At 44.4% G+C, this 26,842-nt stretch overlaps 1 protein-coding gene across 2 annotated transcripts; it reads left to right on the forward strand.

Moving 5' to 3' along the window:
• Nucleotides 1–93: 93 nt before the first annotated feature.
• EGLN3 (egl-9 family hypoxia inducible factor 3) lies at nt 94–26,842 on the forward strand. 2 transcript variants are annotated; one of them, XM_021695781.1, is made up of 5 exons: nt 94–772; nt 19,542–19,661; nt 21,251–21,387; nt 23,661–23,734; nt 25,127–26,842. In XM_021695781.1, exons 1-5 carry the CDS (start codon nt 416–418, stop codon nt 25,156–25,158), a joined length of 720 nt encoding a protein of 239 aa, XP_021551456.1. In that variant the 5' UTR covers nt 94–415; the 3' UTR covers nt 25,159–26,842. The 2 variants fall into 2 exon arrangements, with proteins under 2 accessions (XP_021551456.1, XP_044773684.1); XM_044917749.1 differs by having other exon boundaries at nt 105–490.

Raw genomic sequence — 26,842 nt, forward strand, 5'->3', positions numbered from 1 at the left:
CCGGGGAGGGCTGTCCCGGAGGCGGGCCCGGGGCGGGGCCTGGGCGGGGCCCGTGACGCGCCGAGTCGGCCGGCTTGGGGGCTGGACCTCAGCCTCTCCCCGCCTGGGGCCGTCGCTGCACCAGTGGTGGGTCGGCATCTCCAAAAGGGGCCCTTCGACTCCTCGCTGGGCCAGTCCGGCGCCGGGTCGTGGAGCCCCGCGCAGCTCCCACTGGTCTCTGAAAGGATCGCTCCTCCCAGAGTTTCGCGCAACTTTCCCCTCTCCCTGGCGCGGCGGCGGCGGCTCGGGGACCGTGGCCGCCGCAGGTAGCTGAACCCCGGGCCACGCTCCCCGCGCCTCGGCTGCGCGCGCGCGCGTCGGTCGCTCCGGGTCTCCGTGCACGCTGGGGATCCCCGAGCTCGGCTCTGAGGGCGAGATGCCCCTGGGACACATCATGAGGCTGGATCTGGAGAAAATCGCCCTGGAGTACATCGTGCCCTGTCTGCACGAGGTGGGCTTCTGCTACCTGGACAACTTCCTCGGCGAGGTGGTGGGCGACTGCGTCCTGGAACGCGTCAAGCAGCTGCACTGCAACGGGGCCCTGCGGGACGGCCAGTTGGCGGGGCCGCGCGCTGGCGTCTCCAAGCGGCACCTGCGGGGCGACCAGATCACGTGGATCGGGGGCAACGAGGAGGGCTGCGAGGCCATCAGCTTCCTCCTGTCCCTCATCGACAGGCTTATCCTGTACTGCGGGAGCCGGCTGGGCAAATACTACGTCAAGGAAAGGTCCAAGGTAGGACGCGCGCGGGCTCCCCGTCGCCGCTGTAGCCCGCGGGGACTGGGGACTTTCGGAGCCCGTTGTCTGTTGCCTTGGCAGGGCTGCGAGGGAACTTTAGTTTTTCACCGAGAGCGAGCAGTCGGTCTGGCTCCCCCTCCCCCACCCCTCCTCCGAGGGAAAATCCATGCTAAGGGACTCAGGTGTATCGTTAGGATGACCTGTTAACTGAAATAATGGGTCCGGTGGGTCAAACCCGACAAGCTGTGGTTTTTTTTGTTGTTGTTGTTCTGAATTTAATACGTGAAGGTTCTCAAAGGTCCAGACGAGGGACAGGTTATTCGAAACACTGCGTAATATCTGAGACATGTGTGAATTCATGATATTAAATGGCCACTTTAAAGTCACCTACTATTGTACTTCATTGTATTCAGAGGGTATTCCTAAAAATAAAAAAAAGCACTCTTCAAGAATTCTGGAGACAGTTGTGATTTTTCAGTGTGACATTTGGTGTGTGGAGTTTGGCAGGTGTGAAGAAAGTTTGACCTGTGAAACAGTAAAGTTGCTTTTCACATTTGAGTGAGTGGTGCCCTTGGCTTGTTGCACCCAGGACACTTGGAGATCACCCACTTGATTAGAAGATTCTCTGCTGCTGGTGCGGAGCCCTACACCACCACCTTCCCTTTCCTAACTATCAGATCCACTCAAAACAACTAGTTAAGTGATGGGGAGAAGGAAGTCAAGTACCTCTGGGAAGAGACCATGTTTTTGTTCACACAGCCAGAAGTGACTCCCTGGGTGGTAATTTATCTTGGAAACATTTACAGGTAGATTGGCAGAACTATGGGAACGTGAAGTACAGCGATGTAGGTCCATGTACATTACTTTGGGATAGTCCGGCTCTCAGTCTTCTCTACAAATGATAATCCAGTGCTTTTCCAGTGGCAGTTCTGAGTGATTTGCCCTTTTACTGCACACTGGTCAAGGTGCATGGGGAGCTGTAGAGAACTTTAACACAGTGAGGCACAGCGTGCTAGCATGAGAAGAAAGGGGCACCATTCTTAACAACACGTGTAGTATTTCTCAGTTCAAGATTGACCCTTTGATAAAACATACCATTATCGTCTCATTTGTCTCGTAGACTGAGGGGACACTTAATAAAGGGCAAGTGGTGCAGACTGGCAATGTGTAGGAAGGAAGAGGTTGGAGTGGGGGAACAGAGTAGGGGAGAAAACACATTGCTGTATTCCTTTCAAGCCAGGAGGACAGGAATAGAATGTCTGAGAGCACTTATTAATCAGACACGAATAAAGTAAATCTTGGGAGAAAATGCTGCTTTCTAAATTTTGATTTGGGGAAAATTCAGTTACCTGGACTCTGTAGAAGGTTGACGTTGAAGTGTTTCTTTACTCTTTTATCATTTGGATGATTAGAAAGCCATTTGTCTTGGTTAGTTTTGTTTTTGCACTGAGTGACCTTGCCTCCCGGGGCGGGAATGTTGGGGGGGGGGGTGAAGGGCTAGCCTCAGTGTTACCAAAGTGCTTGTTGCTTCAATCTGGAAGAGCAGATGGCTTCTTATCAGTTTTTCAAGTTTCATTTCAACTCAGGTGCTAAGAATTTTACCCCCTGGCATTCTGGGAACGTAATTTGCTCAGAGGGAGGTCAGAATTAATTGGTAGAAAGATGTCACTAACAAATTTGAAAGTTAAGGCTTTGTATTTACCTGTGATTTAAAGGACTGTCCGTGGTAAGGTTGTAGGCTAGGATTTGGCTAGACAAATTGAATGAGAAACACTGTGTACGTCTGGGTAAGGAAAAAGAAAGATCTCTAGATAAGATTCTTCAGTTATAGATTATCTTCTGTGTAGAACAAATAACTTCTCAGTTAACCCTTTCAGAAGGTCACTGAATTGAAAAGAGAAATTCATCTTTTGTCCATACCTAGATCTCCAGCTTTTCTTTGGTTGTTTTGGCACAAAGCTCTTCATTCCTGTCCTTTAGAAAAATCACCTCTAGGTTGGGATATTCCGTGGCCAACTGGAGCCAAATGTAAACCAGGCTTGAGCAAGCAATTATTAGAGTCAAAAATAAAAAGTTTGATTTGCTTGTTACACAGTTCTCCTTAGCTTTGTGCCCTTGGGTCTTATTAAAGCATCTACATGATTTACATTAGTTTCACATTAATTTAACTTTCTTTTCTTCCCTCAACTGAGTGCCTTACTCTGTGCTGCTTCCCAGAGTAGTGATATAAACCCAGTTTCCTGCTGCATCCTCCAAGCAGGTTTTCAGTAGAAACTAAATTTTTAAAAGGTAGAATGTGTACACTTATTTTCAAAATTTATTTATGATGTCTTATTATGGAAAATTTCAAACGTGTATATGAGGAACAGAGGTTGGTGTAATGAGTTATGCTCCTATGACCCATTTTCAACGATCGCCAATTTATACATTGGTTTTAGACCAGTTGTTTTTTAGATATTTCTTGGGGTTATGTGTATTAACCGGCTCATCCTAATTAAATACTTTTTTTCCTTGGACTTTTAAAGGTCATTGAATAATGCAAGAATGCCCTTGCATTCACTCAGTGAAGCAAAAGCAAAGGCATTGGGAATAAAATAGAAACATATATGTTGGACCTAAAGTTGAAACCGTGGAAGAGAATGGAAAGAAATATTAAAGGCTTCCCCCTTTCTGCCAAAAAAAGTTGTTACCAGTCAGAATTTATCTTCCTCCACTTTGTTGGAGAAAGATCCAAGGGTGCTGGAGACCCTCTGGGGAAGTGGTTTCCTAAAATGCACAGCAGCATGGCGCCCCCTAACTTCAAGCATGGTCATTGCTTCCAGGCTATCAAGAGATTTCTTATCTATTACTGCCTTTTGGAGAATTTAGACCATATCCAAGATAAACATTGGTCATAATTTGCTCCTTTTACTTTGGCTGCCTAGATCTTGGAAATGGCTGTTTTCCAGAGAACGTGTAATTTATGGAACCAAATGTTCTTCCTGCTTGAAGCATCTCAGTGTAGGCTCACTACTTAGTAACTTTAAGAATAATAACTACTTTTTATTGAGCAGTTTGCCCGGTCTGGCACTGTGCTAAGCACTGTCTATCTGCTTTAGTCTTCAGAATCACAATCTTCAGCAAATTGAGTGATTGAGTCGTTCCCCCAAGGTCACAAAGTGAGTGGTAAGCAGCAGTTTATCTTAGGTGTTAGGGGCTTAGGCTTGGGCTCAGGAACTTTGTGGCCTCAGGTAAATTGCTTACTTTTCACCGAGTGTAAAACGAGCGGTAGTAATACCTTAAAGCTTTTTTGGGGGAAGGAGCATTAAATAAGATAACGTACATAAAATTCTTAGTGGAATTCTGTGCCCTCGTGAATGTTATGAGGCTGTAAGTGCAAGATTTAGAATTTAGAATTCTAACCCAGATCTGTCTGACTCCAGAGTTTGGGTTCTTGACTACTCTCTTTTCTGTCCTTTGATTTGCGCAGTGGCGTTCGCTCTGTGTGGGGTACTGTGCAGGGGCTGGGGATACCAAGGTAAATAGGCATAATCCCTGCCTCATAGAGCTTCCATTGCCACGTACTTTCGAACGGTAGGATCCTGTAGTTCCCACTCTATTAATTCTTCAAGCTTACAACAGCAAAAAGATAAAACCCAAACACTGAAGAAGAAAGTGGAATGCTGGGCCAATGTTTTCCTACTGTTATTTGCAGGAAAAGTATTTGCTAACAAGGTTGGTTGTGAGGATCCCTGACTGGAGTAGTTCTGGACAGTGGGGTCATGGGAGTTGTACTGTGAACAGATAGATCAGCCCGCCTGAAGCAGCACAGACAAAAGATGACTTCAGCAGTAAGTTATGAGTAAAAGAAAATGGGTTGCAAGGTAGTGGGCTTGTTCCTTTGCTGCTGAGCAGTAACAGTTGTAGCCCACCTTTCTCACGTGATATCGGGAATATCTTTTACTCAAGGGAGCTTATTATGGCTGCAAGCTACTTTAAGCAAAAATAGCATAATACACTCAAAGATCAGGATGTGTCTCAGGATCCAAGTGCAGGAAATGCGATCAGGGTTCACAGAAGACTGGGGCCATGAACCAGGAACCCGAAAGTCCGAAGGACAGCTGGTGTGTTAGTTGTTTTCTCCAGAGCTTTATGGCCCTCATCTTTGCTTCTCTGCATGTGCCCTTAATTTCTGCTCCAGCCTACTTACCATCTAGCTTTGGCTGCTTCTCCATGCATATGGCTCAAGATGGCTGCGTCACAATGGCCACCCAGCCTCAGTTTGAGATCAGCAGAGACTCAACTAACATTCCAGAATCCCTGTTTTCATTCTCTGGAGTAAAGTCTGATGGTTTCACCTTGGTCCGGGGTACCTGTCAGCCTGGGTTCGGGGTGGTAGTGGGAATGTCGAATCCTATGAAACCACAGTTGCCAGGGCTGACGAAAGGCCCCGTTCTTAAAGAGCACGGTGTTTGAGGACTAGACACCATACACGGTGTCTCTGTAATTAGGATCTTAAAAGACTATCTGTAAAGAAGATATTTTAGGGGGACGAGTCACTGAGTTTGAAGCACTGGAATATCTTCTTGTAAGGATGTGAGGAATTTCTAGAAAAGGTTTTGTGTTTCAAAATAACTTAGCTCCTGGAGGAAGGACATTAATTCAAGGAAATAATTTATAGGATACAACCTCAGTGGCAGGGAAGCAAGTTTCCCCATTGGGTGAGTTTTCATAATGTTCTTGGTCAATTTTGTTGAATGACACATGGGAGCAAGGAAAAGACAGTAGGGGTGTGTGTGTGTGTGTGTGTGTGTTTACCTTGTAATTTCTTTTGCTCAATTTTGGGCCCCTGGCCACTCCACCACACCTTATCTGCTTGCAGTGATGTGGCAAATCAGCGGGTATCAGTTTATTTATCCACAAATCATTAAATGCCTTGCACTGCGGTGGACCTGTACACGGACAGGCCAAGGGAGGTAGAAAGTGATTATAAAACCACCTAGAGAAGAAGTACACTGAAAACAGAGTGGGGTGAGATGGTTGTCACCAACTTTGCTTTCTCTTTTTCTGGTTAAACAGTCCCCTTGTACACTGATTTGTCATTTTTTGTTTTCTCTTCTTTGGGCTTTCAACAGTTTCTCTGTTTACTTAAGATGAGAAGTGACCAAAAATACACAGACCTTTAATAATACAGGTCTTTAGAGCTGGAAAGGTATGAGAAATCACACCTATCCAGTCCGTCAGTCACTCAGCAGGTAAGGTGTTTTTGTATTTGGAGAGATGAGGTCTTATGCAAGCCCTCAGAGAAGGGATCGGGGTGTGTCTTGGGCCTGAGCAAAGAGAGGTGCTTTAGAGAGGGGCTTGCTTCATGAGTCAGGTAGACTAGGAGACAGGGTCGTTAGGTTAATTCAGCCACATCAGCATGTGGTTTGGGAATTTTAAATATAGTGATGACTTAAAATTGATAAACACCTTAGGTGGAATTACGTGCGTTCGACTTTTGGGTGTCATGAATTATTTCCCTTTCTGACCTTGCTCAGCTTAAGCAAAATTTGTAAATTCCTTCCTGTATCCTGACTCTGGCTGGAAAAATTTCAAATTTGTAAATAACGAGCAGCCTCGCAGGTTACTACTCCATTCCGTAAACACACCATGTATGGAAGATTTTTCTGCGGAAGCTCCAAGGTGGGGTGGAGTTTAACCCATAATGAGCAGAGCACGTATGAGAAGCATCTCCAAGCACCCCAGCATTGTTCCCTTCAGGATAAAACGTGGAGGACCTTTCCTGTGGGCCATGTTTGCTCAGTTTGGCAAGACCTCTGCCTCTGACACACCTTTGTGGCCTTGGGTACATTAAGTGACATTTTGACCCAAGTCTATTGAGCACCCAGGAAGCAGCTTGCAGCTTTAGCACTCTGGAGGTTATTCATTCTTTGTTAATTATTACAGCAACAGATTTGACCATTTCTTTGTAGTAGCACTTTGTAGTTGTTAAGTAATATTGCTCTAAGAAATGGGTGTCATTTTTCTCTAGTGTTTGTCAAATGCTGACGTTCTGACAGTAATGATAGTTCAGACGTATTCTGCTGGGCAACTGCCAGGGGTACCCAGCGGGTAGTGGAATCCAGAGGCACTGGAATTGTAAATGCGACAGACAAATCATTTTATGATGCCAGACTAAGGAATTCAGTTTTGGCAGGTGGCCAGGAGCTGTTGATTTGGCTCAGATTCAGAGCCATGTGTCTGTTTGCCAAGCGAGATTAGTTAGCTTGGTTCATTATACATAGAATTTATACCCCGTTTCCCTCGATTATCTTAATCTCAAACCAGGGTGGCACTTACCTTAATTTTGTATCTTCTTTTGATCGTGATTTATGGGTTACATTCGTATTCTTGGTTTGGTGAACTGGAAGTGACTGAGGGTTTTATTTTTCACCCCTTCCCCCAACTCGATCCCAGATTTACGGACATGTGAGTGTACGGTCGTATGATGTGGGCTTTCAGATCTGGGACTGGATTCATTCGGTACCTCCTTACTGAGCGTCCCTCATGTTCTGTGCCATGTGAATACTTCCTTATTAGGCCATGCCAGGTTTTTATCCTTCAGGAGATATAGTGATCAGTGTTTCTCAAGTTCTGGAATAATTTCATACTAAATATTCTTTTTCCTTCCAAAATGAGGCCTATTTCATTTCATACTAAATTTCATTTAGTATTTCATACTAAATATTCTTTTTCCTTCCAAAATGAGGCCAAAATGCTATTACCATATAAAACTAGTTCCAAGCTACAAAGGATCAAAGAATATGATGGTAGTCTTGGGTTTTTTTTCACTGGGAAGAAAACAAAACGACAAACTCAATTCCAGGTGTCAGTGACATCTATTTTTGGTTCTGCTGGGGGAACTTGAAGTTGTTTTGAAGTATTCAAGATAATACTCTTTTGAGCATTGCTTGAAAGTAGTAAGGATATACCATTTTAAACAGTCTGCACTTCTTCGGGAGCTTGCTGTGTGTTCTCCCTACACAACACGTAGAGCAAAGATTCTGCCTGTGCCCCTCCCTCCAGGCCCCTCCTATTTCTCGCCATCTTTCTAGTTAAAAACCTGAGGGACTATGACTCAGAGAGCTCCATACCCCCCCCACAGAACTGACAGGGAGTCTTTTTTGTGTGTGTGCTTTTGGGTGTTTTGGATGGCTTCTTTCGGATTCATACTGTTTTGCAGGTTAATTCGAATGACCGGAGTGGGTGGATAAGCAAAATCTTTTTATTTTTTTATTCTTAATTTTAATTATTTAATTATTTCTTTTAAGATTTTATTTTTTAAGGAATCCCCTACACCCAACGTGGGGCTCAAACTCACAACCCCAAGATCAAGAGTCCCGTGCTCTACTGACTGAGCCAGCTTTTTAAAACACAAAACATTGAACACTCCGGCGGGAACACGCAATATTATTGGTTCAAATTTGGCCTATTTTGGACTGTTTTGGATTTTTGTTTTTGTTTTGTTTTAGGTTGACTGTGGGACCTCAGGTCTTGTCTTTTTTTTTCTTCTTCCTTTAACTAAATTTTGTTTTGCTTTCATAGTAGGACTCCCTGAGGAGGGAATTATTTTAAAGAGACTTATTTTAACCATAAATCACCTGCCTTTGTTTCTTGTTCTCCCTGTGATCCATTTTAATGTGATTTTGCCAGACTGTAAGTAGTCCAAAACCCAACACTAATCATGTTGCCTCCATGCTTTCAGCAGACCCAACCATGCTCTCACCCCAGTGTCTACTGTACGTGCTGCGAACCTCTTACCACGTCATTTAAGGCCTTCCGTGTCTGACCCCATTTGACCCCATCTGACCCTTCTACACTTAATCTCCTGCTGACCGACTTCCCTTCCCTCCCACTCCCTGAAATGCTGGAAGCTGATTTGCCAGGCACACTGAGCTTCCCTGTTGTCTTCTGCTCTTCAGAATCCATCTTAGCGCCTTCTGCTTCCCAGAACTCTGTGGGTAGCTCAGGCCAAGCCTCCCTGCTACATACAGAGGTACTTGTATTTACTTCCTTCCTTCCTTAGTTACCTTACCCTCCATTTACTTATAAATTCCTTGAAGGCAGAGACTCTTAAGCTTGATATATACTTCTAGTGCCTCGGAATAGTCTCTTACAATTCATAGGTGCCTGACTTAATTTCATCTTCAAAAGGAACTTTGATTTCAAAGGCTGTCAGGGTGTCAAAAAAGCTATAAATATTTTGTTAGGTGAAAAAAAGATTTCGCAGTGTGGCCCCTAATTTGATGTCAAAGTGTTTAAATGTTTTATTATATTAACATGCTATGAAGGAGCATCTCAAAGACAAGACTTTGGCTTTGAGAGGTTTTTTCCTCCGTTGTGAAATTTTATTCTTGGCCCCAGAAAATACCCAAGTCACGCCCGGATCCTGGCAGCTGGTACCTACGGGGCTGGCGCCGGGAAGCAAGAAAACCCAGGACCGTGAGCTTGGAGCCCTGGCTTCTGATCCTGGCTCTGGCAAGTGGTGTCTCAGGACCTCCATCTCCATTTCTGCATGAGTGAGATGGATTTTTATTTTTATATTTTAATTTAATTTAGTTGGTACCTACCACTAGGCCCTAGGATGGGCATTTTACATTTTAGTTCATCTCGCCGTGATCTGGGGCAAGTCCGTTTTCTGAGCCTTGCTTTCCTCGTCTATACCATGGATACGATACTATTTCTCTGCCTCCGGGATTATAGGGAATTAAATGAAAATTGAGACTGAATTTCCATCTGAGAGGACAAATAGGTGCCCTCAGTGCTTCTTATTTGATTCCGGAAGAGACTCCTACCCGCGGTCACACTCCAGCGCTGACATGACAGTAATCCTCAGCTATGCCCCAGAGTTACAATTGGAATGTTCCCTGCCAGCTTTAGGAATCACACTGCCAAGCCTGTGCCAGAAACTGCCTGAGGAATCCCTCTCGCTTCCTGCTGTGCCCACCACCTCTTCCATCTACCCACCAGCCTCCCCAGATCAACCAGTGCCGGTGACTAATGACTCTCCACCTTTTACCATCTAGGGTGAGGCGTTGCACAAAAACTCTTGTTTTTTGCCACGGAATCGCCATGGTTCGCAAAGTGGGGTCGTTGGACCAGCTGCATCAGCATTGTCTAGAAACTTGCCATAAATGCAAGTTCTTGGGCCTCTCCCCAGACCTCGTGAATCAGAAGCTCATGAGTCCTCCAGGTGATTCTCACACATGCTGAAGTTTGAGAAACACTGAGTGAAATGAATAAGAGGAGGCTAAACGGAGGGAGGGGAGGGCGCTATATCTTCCTACATTTTTTCTGTTAGTAAGAAAATCAGAGTTCAATGGTTGGCTCAGATCTGAGTTTATTCATTGCTACGAGGAAAACATACAAGCACGTGAAGTTTATTTGGGAGATCTTTTGAGAAAAACCCACCACCTGTCAACATGTTAAGACACTTTTTTTCTGTTATTTGTATCAGTTAACTTAAATTTTCTAGAGCCAGCACTGAAGCGTGGTTTGGATCTGATTCCCTCCTGCTCACGTTAAATGGAGGGGGGGAGGAAGAAGCTTTGTTAATGACCGCAGGGTATTGCCGCCCTCACGGGCCCAAGAGTCTCGCGAGAAGTGTGAGCTGAAGGCACCAGGAGGAAGGAGACAAGATCCTCGTGATTTTGGATGAGCACAAACTGGAAGCACAGACTGCTTTGGTTATGTGCTGTCATGCGCTCCCCATGAATCCCACACAGAAGCCCAAGGTGGTGTCTGGCCCTCTGGGGTCGGATGGCTTGCCCCATGGGAGACCTGAGAAGGCCGAGGTGAGGAGCTCTTTGGGGGTGGGGAGGAACGCTGACAACCAAATCCAGCTTGATGGGAATCAAGGATAGGACCTGGAGAAGGGCGGAGAGTAGCTGCTGCTTGGCCTTTTCTTACTTCCGCACGGAGGCCTTTGATTCCCAGTTACAGGTTTGAGTCTGTATCTGGTGAGTCAGGAGAGTCATCTGAGAATCAACCTTGTTGCTTTATCTTGGAGCTGAAGCGGTTGCTCTGGAAATAAGAGCCCCAGTTTTCAGTTAACAGATGCTTCCTGATATTTTAGAAGCAGTGTTTCGTGGTGGAAAGACCATGCTTAGTTCTGTAACGTTCCGTGAGTTACTTCGGGTTTCTCACCCTATGTTTGTGAAATGGGGCTTTGTATCTTCCTTGGAAGAACATGGGGACACATAAATTAATGACCCCTGTCCCCCAGATTCAGAGCCAGCCACTCCTTTATTTCTAGTCCCCTTGCCGCTCCCCCAAATAGCTTCTACTTTGCTCTCAGAGGAGCCTTTTACTTGCTACTCCTCGAAGTTTCCCCTCTGGATCTGACCCCTCCCCTAGGCCTCAGTGGGTCTGTATCCCGTGTATTCTAGTTAACGTGCTTGTGAGAAAGTTCTGTATACAGTGGATTCCAGTTGACAAGGTACTACTGGAGTTGTCTCCTGAACAAGCTTTGCGTGTGAGTAAGGACAGCTTATCTCATCTCTGGCATTCCTTTGCGTTTACCAGGTGCCGCTCCTTTGACAAAAACACTTTTGTATTTCCTTTAAAATGTTTTCTTCCTTGCTCATTTATCTTCTGACTTTGAAACAAGTGTGAAAACCGTGGCTGGTGTTGACCTGAGCTAACAAGGAAAGGTCCCTAGACGCCGATTTCCTCCCATAGAACCTGGGCCTGGGAAGAGCAGCCTGGGGATGACCTGGGCTAATTGTTGAGCAATTGCATCCAAAGCAGATGTGGGTTGTGCTGGGGCTGCAGAGAGTTTAGAGTGGGAGTGAGTTTGCTGTGGGAGTAGCTGAAGCAAAGACCATGTGGACAGCTGGTACTTTGCACCAGGACTGAGTCAGGCTCCTTTGCCCTGTGCTGTTGTTAGCCCCTCCCCGCCCCAACCATCTTGGAGCTTTCGTTCACAGACTCAATACCAAGTACCCTCCTTTTTCATATTTTTGTCTTTTTTTTTTTGCCCTTTACGACTTTCTATGATTATGGAAAGGGTGCTAGGCAAGGGTGAGAGGGATTCAAATACTTAAAGGAGAACTGAAGATCTCTGTACCCCCCAAAATGGATGATTTGGTTCATGGTAGACATTAGGTAAGTGGTGCTGATGAAGCATGACTTGATGATGGAGGCCTCACACTCTGCAGCCAGACAAACTGGGTTCGAAGAGGCAAGGGAACCTCCTGGTGCCTCAGTTTCCCCATCTGTAAAATGGACATAAGGATGTCTCCTGCCATATGGGGTTACTTATGAATATTGAATGAGGGGGGCTATTCAGGGAGCACATAGAACAGTGTCAGGCACGTAGTAAGCACTATACAAATGTTTGTTCAGTAAATCAATGTGTCTCCTGAATGTGATAGGTTCTAATTCCAACTGATTTGCTGTGTGTCATTTCTTTCATTGAGCAGATACATTTTTCCAGGTGCTGAAGGGCACATGTAAATATAAGATCTGGGTTCCTAGAAAGTTCTCTGACTTTATTTTTTCCAGCATAGTTGCTGTGTCCCTAGGGAATTGCTGGTAAAGTGCCTGGTTTTTCTTAGCTTTAAGAAGATTGTTGCAAGGCATTTTTCATGTGTTTTGACTGGTAAGTTTTTTTTTTTTTTATTACCCCGTTTATAAAATCTTGTCTTACCAATTATATTTGAGTTATGGATTCCCTTAACATATTTGAGGCTTCATGGCAGATGAGAACTTAAGGACAGCCACACTTAATTTTCTGACAGTCCTGCAACCACAAACATTCTTGTTTCCTCTTTATTCTCAGAGCCTTTCTGAGAGCTGCAGGTAAAGTTTTGTTTTTCTGAGAAGGCTGTTTCTCACAACAAAAGAAGTTAAATACTGTGAGTCCCTACCCCCATATTGCCTTAAGGATTACCCATGAATTGGTTTTTCTATACAAAGACGGTAACTTGGAGGTTGCAGGGGTTTAATGACTTTTCCCAAGAACTTGTGAGCCGGGAGACTCGAGCTGCTGCTCACCTTCCCCAGAATCAGGACGCGAAATGGGACGGTATGTGGCAAGCACCACCCCAAGTGCCAGCTGGCTGCGTAGGTCCTCAGGAGAGGGCAGCTGATACAGTGAGGAGAACGGCATCGGAAAGGATACGGTTCAAGGCCTCTCTTAATGTCCTTCACCCTGAGGCTGGCTGACTTTTGCTGATTTCATAAGTGCAAGGAAGCCCTTATTCAAAACATTTCTCTGGTGACTCGGGTAGCGCCGGGGGAGGGCTGTCCTGTGCCGGTTCCCTCGGCAGTCTGCCCTGCGGTGTGCTCGGCTGTGGGCTGGCCGCCACCCTCACGCAGCGCACGTAGCCCTGTCACTCAGCCGGCACCCTGCTGGCGGGGAGCCAGGCCTCGCGGGAAGGGCCGCCTTTGCAAACCCAAACAGCCTGTATTGATATGTCGATGCTTCCCGGCCTGTTTACTGTGCTTAATTGCAGAGCTCTGGCTGAATCCTCTCCAAGGAGTGGAATTAACCACAATCCAGAAAGGAATGACAATAGTTTCTTAAATTCTTGGCCTTGCAGAGTTTCAATGGCTTCTCCTGGGAGGGTGATTCACTCAAGTTCATGCACGAAGTGCAGGATTCCCTGGAATAGAATCTTGATCTAGTACAGTCAGACTTTACAGGCCTGTGAATCCCCTGTGATTTTATGCAGGCTTCGGTGTGTGTGTGTGTGCACGTGCGTGTGGCGCGTGCATATTTTTGGGGTGGGGGTGGGAGCCTAACTCTTTAATGAAGAATTTCAAGGGGCTTTGGCATCTGGTAAAACTGCCATCACTGAGCTAGGAGAACTAAATCGAAGGTTCTAGAGTCTGGGTAGTTGGTGGTGGTTTGGATGATCCCAGAGCTAGGACCAAATTCATAGTAGAGCAGAACAAGGGCACGGATGGAAAAGTCTACCTGGGGACAGGTTTTCAAGTGAAGATGGTAAATTCCTACCCCCACAGGCACGATGCTCTCACCTGACCGGAAAGGGGTGGATAGATCCCCATCACCAGAGCAACTGAGAATTGGTTAGACCTTCTTACTTTTCATTTTCAGAATTACCAAAGCTCTTGCATTTCAACAAAATTCATTCATGGGGGGCATGATGATTATTGCTCTAAACTGAAAGTGAGGTTTTGTGTCACAGTGCTCTGGGTTCAGGAAGAGGCTTTTTTTTTTTTTTTTTTTTAAGTAGTCTCCACAACCGGCGTGAAGCCCAATGTGGGATTTGAACTCAGGACCCTGAGATCAAGATGTGAGCTGAGATCAAGAGCCAGATGCTTAACTGAATGAGCCACCCAGGCGCTCCAGGAAGAAGTATTTTTAGTGTGGATTTAGAACAAATGAGGAAGGCAGAAGTGGTTCTCAGTGTAGAAATAGAATAGCAGAAAACATTTTAATGAATAACTTGAGGTTTGTTGAAAGGATTACTTACCTTACAGTTGTCGTTTGTCTGGTGTTCTGACTCCCCTGAATTGTCTGGTCGGATACTGAAACTTTGGGAGGGAGAACACAGTAGTTGGCCAAAGCTCACGTTATTGCCCGCCAAAAGCATATTTCCTATTTTTTCCTCATTTTGTTACATCAGTCTTTAACTAGAAGCACTAGGCAGAAGGAAATAGCTAGGTTTGCTCTTAACCAACAGAATAGATAACAAGCAAGATGTCAAGATAACTCGTGACAGTTTGCAGAGTTTCCTGCTTTCTTCTCTAAAGTGCCTATGTTATCTACAACTAATTTCTTCATGCCAACCTGAATGAAGTTAGAGTGAATGTAAAAGGTTCTAAAGCAGTTTTTATGTTTATGAGCGGTTCATCATCACCTTGAGAGCTTGCTTTTTTTGGTTCACTTTCAGTTGAAGGATGGGACTGACAGCGGTGTGAACTTTGCAGAGTGACATTTTCTGGAAACGCTTGTATTTCTTCTCAAGTCTTTACACATCGGGTTCTCCGTGTAGTTAATTGTCTCATGGTGGAGAGAGGAAGGACCCTGTCCAGAGCCGACACGGGGGGAGGACTGGAGGAGGCCTGTGGAATGTGGATGGCATTGAAGGATGATGCCATGCTGTTGGACAGGATGCATCTGAGCCAGGCAAGGAGAGATGGGGCAGTGCCCACCTGGTACTCAGGAACTGTCCCAGCGTAGCTTGACTGCTTAGGAGACCACAGACGGTGACCTCAGAGTACAGCCTGTTGTATTTTTTAGTGGCCCTGATTAAAAAATTGGGATAAAAACTGTTCAAGAGAGTTTACATGCACATCTGGGTCCGTTGCCTGTCTCTCTCCTAAGGTTTGCAGATTTGGAACACCGGGCCTTCGTTACAAAGGACAGCAGACTGCCTGCTTGTAGGCAGCAGAGTGCACACACCGGAGTTCTGACACATCTATTCCTGATTGGCTTTAATCATTTATGTTCCTTGGAAGCGCCAAAAGCTATTTGAGTTACCCAGTCCTGGATTTGAAGCTACAGAGCACTTAAGTAGAGTCCGGTCCCTGAGGAGGAGACATTCAGAAGCCTTGGCTGAGGGGAATAGCTTAATATATATAGCTAAAGAAGCAGCATTTAGTGTATGCCGGGCCTTGCACTCAGCATTTTACACAACTTAACTCCTTCAGTCCCCATAAGCCCATTTTACAGATGAGAAAACTGAGGTATGAAGAGGTTAAATACAGGCTATCCTGTATTTAGGTTGCATTTTATTCAAAGTATGCTTGTGCTCAAGATCATTTATAATTCAAAGCAAATCCTTACAAAGACGGACTGGCATTTCTGTCTAGCAGTTAGAGGGGTCTAGCATTTGGCAGTGGACCAAAATACGGGTTTGAAGGTCACTCAACCAGGTAGCTTTGAAGTTATGCTATTCTTGACTCATTTTTTAAAATGGATTCACATTGATTGCAAATTTTACAATTAAAATGAATTGATTAATATTTTAATTTGCTAAATTAAATTTTACATAAAAGACCACTTTATAACTTGTTTAAGACCAAGTCATACTAGTGAATCTGACTCCAAAGTCATGAATGATGTGAAATACGTTTCTATCAAAATCTAGGTCATTGATTGTTATTAGGGAAGTGGTTAGTCTAACTGGAGGCTGGATGGGTCAGATGTGCCCCCTTCCCACCTGCGGGTCTGAAATGATCATCATCGCTGGATGGACAGTGGAGGTTGCCGATGGCACTTTTGAAAATGGTTTATACATGCAGTCAAGCTGTGGCTGGTTTCAGTCAAGAGCATTCTGTCTAGGCATTGGAATGGAAATCTTCAACTTTCATTTTCCAACCTTACCTTTGGGATTGATGAGATACAGTTTCTTATGAAGCCAGCTCAGCAATAACTCCAATAGAACCACCGTTTTCTCCAATAGAACCACTGTTTTCAATTCTACTCCAATAGAACCACTGTTTTCTCCAATAGAACCACTGTTTTCGATTCTGTTTTTGGGGAACAGATTTTGTTACTTGGGTTTGGCTATTAAAATTCTGTGTATCTGTGTGCATCTTCAAAGAATGCATAGACAGTCCCTGCCTGAATGTGGCCACCTAGATGTCTAGAGCACCTAGCTCTGGTCTAGAGCTAGCCTGGGAGGCGTTCACCCCTCCACTCATTTCCTTTTGCGACAAAGCTCTAGAAAGGCCTCCAGGGGTGGTGGGAGGGGGGACTGAGGGGGTGGGGCGCACAACAGGGTCAGAGGAAGAAATGGTGGATGCCTTTATATGTTATAAATCCCTTCCCAGGCTTGATGAGGCTTAGATAGCCCTGCAGTCGAACTGATCCGTTTCTGGGGTTTGTTTAAACTGTCCTCTGCACAAATTGGCACAGAAATGCATGACTGTTGAAGGGAGCGTTGCTTCTCAACACATCCTTAGCCTCCTGGTTCTAGACTGTGTCAGAGACCAACAAATAGTTGGGAACGTGCCCAAGCCGAGACCTATCTCCTATGGCTCTTGTCCAGAAAAAACTGATAAAATTGGCCTGTGTAGTTTCGACGGGCCCACCGAGGCCCACAATAATTTCCTTCCATTGTTTCAGATTTGATGCTGTGGCTTCAGAAACCAGGATTGAGGGTGAAGATTGGCTCTGGCCAGAAAAATTCCCTCTGCTGCCCTCCCCTAAGCAATCAGATACTTTGCTGACACTTAGGAATTTTGTGCTAGTAAGTCCCTGGGAGGTGCTAGCTCTTTTTCTGCGTGTGTGTTTTATAGATGCAGGTATTCGTAAAGGAGGTACTACTGTGAGTTTGTATCTACTTTTTTCAGTATTTACTGCAAACTGAATTCTGTGGCAGACAGGTGCTTCATACTGCCCTGAAGAACCCTGTTGCTCCTTCTGGGGTTGCTGCTTAGCTAGAGTCTCAGACCTTTGGAGGCCCTCCAACCTGTGTCCCTCCTTCTAGAAAAAAAACTAGGCCTGGGATCACACAATCAGTTGCTGAGGGAACCAGATGGCAGGCATCCAGACCACTGACCTTTTCTGTAGAGTAGGGCTGTTTAAGAATATAAGATTATATAGTATTGATGAAGCACTGCTGCTTTTCAGGGCCTCACAGTGGGGGGAGGCTTAGATGGTAGGGAATCTAGCCTATAACTGTTTGTGGCTTAAGTGACTTTCATTACTGGCTCAGTGGTGGCTCTTATCCTAATAGCTGCTCCCAGGGATGAGTAATTCCCTAGTCAGTATAGGTGACTTCATTTATCTCTTCTTCCCGGCCAGGCCCATCATTTCCGCCTGCTACCAGTCAGCTTTCTCCAAGCCATCCTTTGCTTGGTGGTCCCATCATTTGTTAAATCTTGATTGCAGTGGCCTCAACATTCCACTTTCTGGACGAGGTTCAGGCCAACAGGCTCACTTCAGCTCCAAGATACGACGTTGCATTGACACTGTAGATGTTCAGAGGCAGGATGCGGGGATTGATAGCCGCATGAGGGATACGGTGATTTAAGTGTTACGATCATTGTTAAAGCCAAGTTGCTGTTAAGCCTGATTGTTCTAGTATGCCACGTGCGTGAAGCCTTTGAAGCTCCATGCTTTGTTCATGTTTTCATGCTGCTGCTGGGAGTGACTTGGTGGCCACAGCATTGAAGCTGATTCATTGAGCCACTAATGCCTTGGTTTGGGCCTCTACCTGACTGATCGTTTTACCAGCGAAACAGCCCTGCCCTTCGTGAGGGAAAATACCAACTGGATCACTAAGTGTATGTTTGAAGATAGGTTTTTAAAAATGACGGAAATCTTGGGGAGCCTGGGTGGCTCAGTCAGTTATGCCTTCAGCTCAGGTCATGATCTCAGGGTCCTGGGAATGAGCCCTGCATCGGGCTCCCTCCTCCATGGGGAGTCTGCTTGACATTCTCCCTCTCCCTCTGCCCCCCCCCCTCCCCGGACTTGTGCTCTCTCTAAAGTAAAATGACAGAGACCGGGCACCTGGGTGGCTCAGTCAGTTAAGCATCTGCCTTCGGCTCAGGTCATGATCCCAGGGTCCTGGGATCGAGCCCTGCATTGGGCTCCCTGCTCAGCGGGAAGCCTGCTTCTCCCTCTCCCACTCCCCGTGCTTATGTTCCCTCTCTCGCTGTGTCTCTCTCTGTCAAAGAAATAAAATCTTAAAAAAAATGACAGAGACCTCTTATCCTTTAGAGGACAGAGCCATTTGCTTATTTATTCACTTGGTCAAATTTTTAACAGACACCTTCCTTGTGGCAGGCACTGTTTTAGGCACTAAGAATGCCTCAGCCAACAAAATAGGAAAAATATCCCTTTCCTCATCTTATGTTGTCAATTCCGGTATCTTCCCTGCATATGTCTCATCCCTATGAAAATATTTTAGAAATAAGGCAGTGTCCTGTGAAGAGAACTAGCTTTTGCACTTTGCCCATTGTTTTCTATTCCTTGCTATAATTTTCCCATGGAACAATTAGAGGTTTGATACCTGCTTAATAGTAATTCTCTAATAGTAATTTTTAGTAGGATTTGTTTGTATGGCTTTCTACTTTATTCCTCCACCTGGCTGTTACAGGTGGTGCCTGGGCAAAGGAAGAGAAGAACTTCAGGTTATTGCCTGATGTGATAGTTATCAGTAGGCAAGAAGACGAACATTGAGAAACATACTAAGATGTGTCTGTGGCTTCTTCTATGAATTGGACCTGATTGTGCTGCCTGTGGTAACAAATTGGGGCACAGCTTCCTTCCTTCTGACTGACCTTTCCCTCTTCTTTCTGTCCTAAGCATTTTATTGAGCAAGCCTGATCTTTTCCTCCTCTGTGATTGGTTCCTACCTCTTTGTCAATGCACGGATGTTTAGCCATTGTTCTAAGACAGCCGGTGATTCGGTGATTCAGGAGTACTTATTATACCAGGCATAATCCCTAAACTCCATTACCTATTGAGTCTGATTTTGTGGGTCTAGGATGGGAACCCAGAATCTGCTTTTTCAAAGAGGAGGATTGGAGAAAAGCAGGGCATCGTCATGATGATGTAGCTGGGTTACTGTCTGAAATGTTCTAGAACTGTGGGAATATTGCTGAACCACTTTCCACTTGGGCTGAGCCATAAGGTATAACTTGGCTGTTAATCTTACACCACGACGATGAGTCTCGATTTATGTACTGTCCATGAAATAAAGCCCATGGCCGCCTGTAAATGTCACATAGCACCCAAAGAGACTGCATTACTCAGCTGTTCCCCGGTGGGAGAAGATGGTCTCGGCTTTGTTTAACCAGCTTTCTTGGGATTTCTCCATAGGCAATGGTGGCTTGCTACCCAGGAAATGGGACAGGTTATGTTCGACATGTGGACAACCCCAACGGCGATGGCCGCTGCATCACCTGCATCTACTATCTGAACAAGAATTGGGATGCCAAGGTACTCTGGCATAAAGGGAGTAGAACGTGGGGCTAGAAACTCTACGGAAAGAATTCAGATGACTCAGAGGAGGGTTTGGAATTCATAATTCCCACAGATGAATCTTTTCTACTTCACCATTTACTTTTTGTTTCCTACTATGGTGTTAGTACTTAAGTTGATCAGACGAAAATAATGGATATGAAGTTAATCTGGTGGGGGGCAGCGGGGGTGGGGGGCAGTAGGGAGGGTCATTACTAGGTTGTGGGAAGGGTGGTTGATAAAGAGAAGGTAATCTATTATTTTAGGAATGGCGATCAATTTTTGGGGGAGGGGGATCTAATCCAGAGCTGATAGGACTTTCAGGGCACAGTAAGATACATACTTCTTCCTTCCAGCAGCAACATTGTGAGCGAATTCCACAAAAATAGAACTAACTGTAGGATATGAAACCGGCCCCAAGCGAGGTTTCCCACACAGTCCTCTTGGGGTGGTATGGCTTGTCGGTGGCTGCTTGCCATGGCTCACCATGGTTTGGGAAGGTCAGAGGCTTTCTGGCTTATTTTTGTATTTTTGAACATATAGATAGAGATATGAAGTCTGGTTCCACGCTTACAGACATTTGTCTGGAATTTGTATGCTTTCTGAAACTTAAGGATGATTTAGGAGTCTGAGAAGTCAGAGAACTTTTCAAGCTCATTTGGCATTTGAACCTTTTGCATCTCCATGTCCTGTTCATTGGGGCAGATACTGGTCATCCTAAAGCACAAGGATATTTTATCTGGCGCCAGGGAAACAAAACCTGGGAAACCAGTGAGTCAGATGTCTCTTCTCCCTATTTGGTAACATGATTGGAATACATCCCTTAGTTGTCTTTTAAAATCTTGAAAGGTAGTGTTATAGGCAAGAGAGTAAAGTTATCAGGTCAGTGATAATAAATCATGAAGTATGAAATCATGCAACAAATATTTGAGTGCCTGTTAATGTCAGGCATTGTGCTGTGTAGAAGCATTGATGTGTGAGGCCTGGATTCTACCTTAATATGGTTATCCCAGCAGGAGATTTGGGTGTACATATTTTTAAAAAGAAATCAAGGAAGAGAGTGATGCATGTACTAAAAAGTGTAGATAAGGTAGTCTGAGCTCAGAAAAAGAATAGGTAACTTCCAGCTGATGAGATCACATAGGAGCTGGAGGAGTTCAAAAGAAAGCCGTAAATTCTAATTGAAGGGGATGTTATGTGTGATGACTATCCTAGGAAGTTCTTAATATTAGATGGAACCATATGAAGTTGCCGGTGGGTTTTTGTAGGTCAAAAACAGATGTTGACAGGTTTGTGTGATTGGACCTAATAGCACTCCATTTTGTGTCTACGGGTTTCATGACTGGGGGCAGGAAGGCCTCATTCCGAATGAGTGGATAAGGAGAGACGACTAGCTAAGTTGGAAGTAAAATGAAATACAAGGTGTAAGGTTGGAGAGAATTTTGGGAGTAATATACACCCGGACTGGAGGTTGGAAGATGGCATTGTTTCCAGATGAGGCTGAAATATCATTGTTAGCCAATTATGTGTGAGGCTAGGAAATAATCCATCTCCTTTTTGGCCCTCAGCTACATGGTGGGGTCCTGCGGATATTTCCAGAAGGGAAATCATTCATAGCGGATGTGGAGCCCATTTTTGACAGACTCTTGTTCTTCTGGTCAGACCGCCGGAACCCACATGAAGTCCAGCCTTCCTATGCGACCAGGTAATAGCCAGGGCCATGATTCCTTCTCAGAAGCCTCTGTATAGAACCCAGTTCCCAGAGAAGTCCCTAAATGTGTGTCCTGTGTATATGAGGGACCAATCACACTCCAAGGCTGATAGCAAACCTGTTGGAAGGCAATCACAGTTAAAGGGGAAACTAGATTCCTTAGGTTCTTCACAAAGCCTAATGTCAAATGGAACTATTAACAAATTGTTTTCCATTAGGTGAGCGTGGTGGATTCCAGATTTCCCACAGTGTTTTTCCCTTCTTCCTTTGCCACTCCTCCCTGAAACAAATCTAACGTTGAAGTAGCCCTAGAGAATGTTGGCCCTCACATATCAGGAATTCTGATGGTTAACTCTGGATGAATTTACAAGTTGCCTATTGCAAACAGAGAGAGAACCTTGAATAAAGAGAGAGGAATTTGTTCCGACTTCTTTTCCTTTTTACCCTTTCTTTCCCTTAAAATTGGTTTGGGCCCACTGTACCCATCATGTTCCAGTAATGGGATTTTTTAAAAGCCCCTTCTTTTTTTTTTTTTTTTAATTTTTATTGTTATGTTAATCCCCATACATTACATCATTAGTTTTAGATGTAGTGTTCCATGATTCATTGTTTGTGCATAACACCCAGTGCTCCATGCAGAATGTGCCCTCTTTAATACCCACCACCAGGCTAACCCATCCTCCCACCCCCCTCCCCTCCAGAACCCTCAGTTTGATTCTCAGAGTCCATAGTCTCTCATGGTTCGTCTCCCCCTCCGATTTCCCCCCCTTCATTCTTCCCCTCCTGCTACCTTCTTCTTCTTTTTTTTTTTTCTTAACATATACTGCATTATTTGTTTCAGAGGTACAGATCTGTGATTCAACAGTCTTGCAGAATTCACAGCGCTCACCATAGCACATACCCTCCCCAGTGTCTATCACCCAGCCACCCCATCCCTCTCACCCACCCCCACTCCAGCAACCCTCAAGTTTGTTTCCTGAGATTAAGAATTCATATCAGTGAGGTCATATGATACCTGTCTTTCTCTGACTGACGTATTTCTAAAAGCCCCTTCTTTAGCTCAAGCGTGAGGTTTTCAGAGTAACTCAACAATTAAACTTGTTTAGTATTAATCTAGAAACTCTTGAAGTAATCTTAATTTTGGAATATGCCTCTCATTACCTTTGTTTTATGGCCCGAGCTGGAAACCAGGTGGTGGCCCCGTGCTGTGGGGATGCAGCTTGAAGTGGGAATCACAGTTGGGGGCAGGGGGAGAGAACTTTGGTAGGATAATGACTTGAACCTTAACAAGCCTAATTAAATTAGAATCACATGTGTGAAGTAGTTAAGATTTATAGGTGTTCCCCTCCAGAAATCACAGATCTGAGCCCCACACAGAGTTGCATATTAAATGTCAAATTGGAATGTGCCCTAGGTGAGCAGGTAACTAATTCTACCCCCAGAGCCTGGTTGTGGCTTGTTTAATAGGGTACGATAATTGGCCCCTGTCATTTATGCCAGAATTCCCTCAGTATTCCCCAATCTCTTGATGACCCAAGTCACAGGAAAAACATTAGCAGATGTTGATGGGAAGCCCTTGAAAAAAATCAAGGGCTCTAGAAATTTCAGTAGTTAATAATAATTAGAAAACGAAACTTTTTGAAAACTCATGCTTGAAATGATTCCTATTACAGTCTATCCCATAGATGGGATAAAGCAAATTAATGGAAACACAGTAGAAAGCTTGAGGGCATCATTATTCTGTTGCATCCTTGCCTCAGTATCCAAAACTAAAGAAAGCAAGCCAAGAGCTTTAAGTGTTCTGTCATTTAAATAAGTTACTCTTCAAAGCTTTACTCAACTGTCACCTCCTCTTCTCTGTGTTCTCCCCAAAAGCTTGAGTCTCTCAAGTCTTGAGCAGAATAACTCCCTTATAGTCCTTTCTGTGTAGATCATCCTGACCTGTTACATCATTTGTTAAATTGCGTGTCTCCTCTTTGAGAGCCTGAGCTCCTTGAGAAAGAGGCAGATTTATTCACAGGATCATTTGAATTCCCATTGCTCAGGATAATGCCTGCTGCATACTTGGAATTCCTTACGTGTTTTATTACATTTAAATAGAATTGAAACCAGAGAAGTTTATTTTAAATTAAAATTGGGACGGACTTCTAATAATAGGGAAAACTTTAAATGTTGGCTTTACGAATGCCTCTGATGTGAGATTCATAGTAAGTATTTTTTATTTTTTGGTAGTATTTTTAAACTTCTTTTATATCTGCTTATCACAGATACGCTATGACCGTTTGGTACTTTGATGCTGAAGAAAGGGCGGAAGCCAAAAAGAAATTCAGGAATTTAACGAGTAGGTGTTTGAAATTTTTCTGTGACTTTTAATCGGGTCAGTCTATGACTTTCAGTTAACATTTGTATATATATTCTGATATATACTTGACCCTTGAACAGTGAGGGTGGGGTTGGGGTGCTGACCCTCCCTCACTGAAAATCTGCATATACCTTTTGACTCTCCAACACTTAACTAATAATTACTTCCTGTTGACAGGAAGCCTTAAACAGTCAATCACATATTTTGTATGTTTTATGTATTATATATTACATTACAATAAAGTAAGCTAAGGAAAAGAATGCTGTTACAAAAATCATTAGGAAGAGAAAATACATTTTTTTTTTTTCCCCAAAGATTTTATTTATTTATTTGAGAGAGAGAGCATGAGGGAGAGAGCACGAGCAGGGGGTAGGGCAGAGGCAGAGGGAGAAGCAGGCTCCTCGCTGAGCAGGGAGCTGGATGTGGGACTCGATCCCAGGATCCTGGGATCATGACCTGAGCCGAAGGCAGACTCTGAACTGACTGAGCCACCCAGGTGCCCAAGAAAATACATTTTCACTACTGCGCTGTGTTTATCGAATACAGTCTTTGTGGAAGTGGACCCATACAGTTCAAATCCATATTGTTCAAGGGTCACTGTACTCTGTTCAGTCCTGGGCTGTGGCTTAGCTTCACGTGTAATGACATCTTGATGGGCTGAATCCCGAAACCCTGGCCTTAGCTCCGCTGGAAAAATCAGAAAAAATGCAAAGGACCTCCCCTGCGAATGTCCACTGATTGTGTGACAGTAAATAGTTAACTTTTTATCATTAATGTCCACGCATCAAACATAACATTCAGTTTGGCCCATGATTTTGGCACATTTCATAGGGGATATGATGGAGCGCAGCTAGAATGGTTAATGTATTATATCGGTGTGGGACTGTGACTGTCTCTACAAACACTGGGCTCATGTAATACAAACTGAGTATGACTTAACGCTGTTCCCCGCAACCTTAACGCCATTTGTGTCTGCCTCCAGCTGTAAGGCAGCATTTCCCAAAATAGGCCGTATCGAAACGCTCATCCCGGTAGTGGTCTTGCCAAGTTGGTTTGTGGAAGGTAAATTTCTGGCCCCCTAAATGTGGGAAATGTTACATACTGTATCCTTCTCTTGAAGAGTCACAGTGGTCATTGGCATGTTAATCAAGAGAAGTTCATCTAAGAGTGAAATAAAGATGTACGCAACATTGCCTGTTACCCATTTGGAACCGAAGAAAACACATTGTACGGGGCGGGGGTCACTGTGCTCAACTTTGTATTATAGGACGGGAAGTCTTCACTGGAGGCCTTTTTCATGCCATTTTTGGCATTAAACTCATCAGATCTGGCTCCTTACCCTCTTTATTTTCTCTTCTGTCCCCAACCCAGGGAAAACTGAACCTGCCCTCACTGAAGACTGACCGTGCTCTGAAATCTGCTGGCCTCATTCATTTTAGTAATGGTTCCTGAGGTCTCTTTAAGAGTTGAGATCTAAAGAAGGCCTCTTCCATGACTTGGTGACAAGAAGCCCCCCTACTGCTTGCATCATTCACATCCCTGTCTTACGTATGGTACTTTTGTCTTTTCTTGCCAAGACTGCATCCACCTTTGGACACTCTCTTTGCCAGATGAACTCATTTGCTAACTCCAGAAATACCTGCAGACGACCTAGGTGGCCAGTGGTTGAACTGATAGATTTGGTAATACTGGCCATCAACACAAGATCCTGGAAACATGGGCAAGGGAATGAATCTTACTTGCACTTTATGTACACTTCCTGGTTTGAAAGGAGGAGGTTTGCAAAGAAAAACAAAATGGCGACAGATGCCACCAAGAGGCATCCGTGAAGCCTTCACAGCAGGAAACAGAAATTGGTGTCATCTGAACAGTTTCCAGATGTTCTTAATCCCGGGTTTATGGGGTTTCTGGAGAATTACCACAACCTAGTGACATTATTACCTTTAGAAGGGGCTGCTGTCCTAGTCCTCAATTTAGAAGTATCCTGTGGGTGGACACTCTCTTTCGCCTGGTCCTGCAACCTGGTCTTGCTGCCTCTGTCCCATTTTGCTGAAAGTAGGGCTTTCTGGTCAAAGATGATCTACCATCTGTTTTTTATTTTCACTTCTTACTTGGAGAACCTAATTCCCCAGAGGCAAAAACTAGACCTTAATTGTTTGGGTTACTTTGTTGAAATGGAGTTTGAATTTCCATCGAAGGGGAAAAGAACCCACCTGGTAGGTAGCTTCAGCGGTAACAACCTCTGGTAACTGGTATCGAAAGACGTGGGTCTACCAATACACGATAAACCTGTGTGCATCTTGGACCATCTGAGAATGGCAGTGGGGTTGGAAATGTAGGCATTCCCATGTTTCAGTTTTCCTTTTGAATGAGCTCACCCTTCTTGTTTAACAGAATGAGACCATAACAAAAAAATGGGGTGTTGTATTTGAAAAAGGAAATGGAAATAAAAAATCCCAGAAGGCTCTTTGAGTTTGTCCACGTTTTCTGTCCCTAGTAGCCTTTCTTCAACAGAATTGACTCTCAGATCCACTGTGGTTGGCAGTATGTCCAGAACCGTGGAATTTGCCAGAAATGTGGAAGGTCCTACTACTGCAGGAAGCACAGTTTCCACTGCCTCAAGAATCCTGAATTGTGCACCTATTCTATGAAAGTTTAGTCTTCCTAGTTTTCAATTCCATTTTCGTTTTTTAAATCCCCTTAGTTTCTTGCATACAAATCCCATGAACATGAAAGAGCCAGAAATATATTCTTTTGTCATTTATAGGTATATACACTTTCAAAGAAAGAAGCTTATTTTTTTTTTTTTCCATTTCTGATTTTGGAAAATTCCCAGATAAGACTTGTCTTCATTCTCACGACTGCTCTATTTTTTTCATAGTGCTTATCACCTTCTAGCTTCCTATGTAATTTACTTATTTATTATGTTTATTGTCTCGTATCCTTTCTCTAGAGTGTAAGCACAATGAAGACAGGGATTTTTGTATGTTTTTAATCAATGGAATGTATTCCCAGCACCTAAAATAGTGCCTGGCACATTAAGGGCTCAGTAAATACTCTGTTGAATAAACTTCCTCTCCTACCTTA

This window comes from Neomonachus schauinslandi, chromosome 9 (assembly GCF_002201575.2).
Source record: "Neomonachus schauinslandi chromosome 9, ASM220157v2, whole genome shotgun sequence".
NCBI classification, from domain to species: Eukaryota; Metazoa; Chordata; class Mammalia; order Carnivora; family Phocidae; genus Neomonachus; species Neomonachus schauinslandi.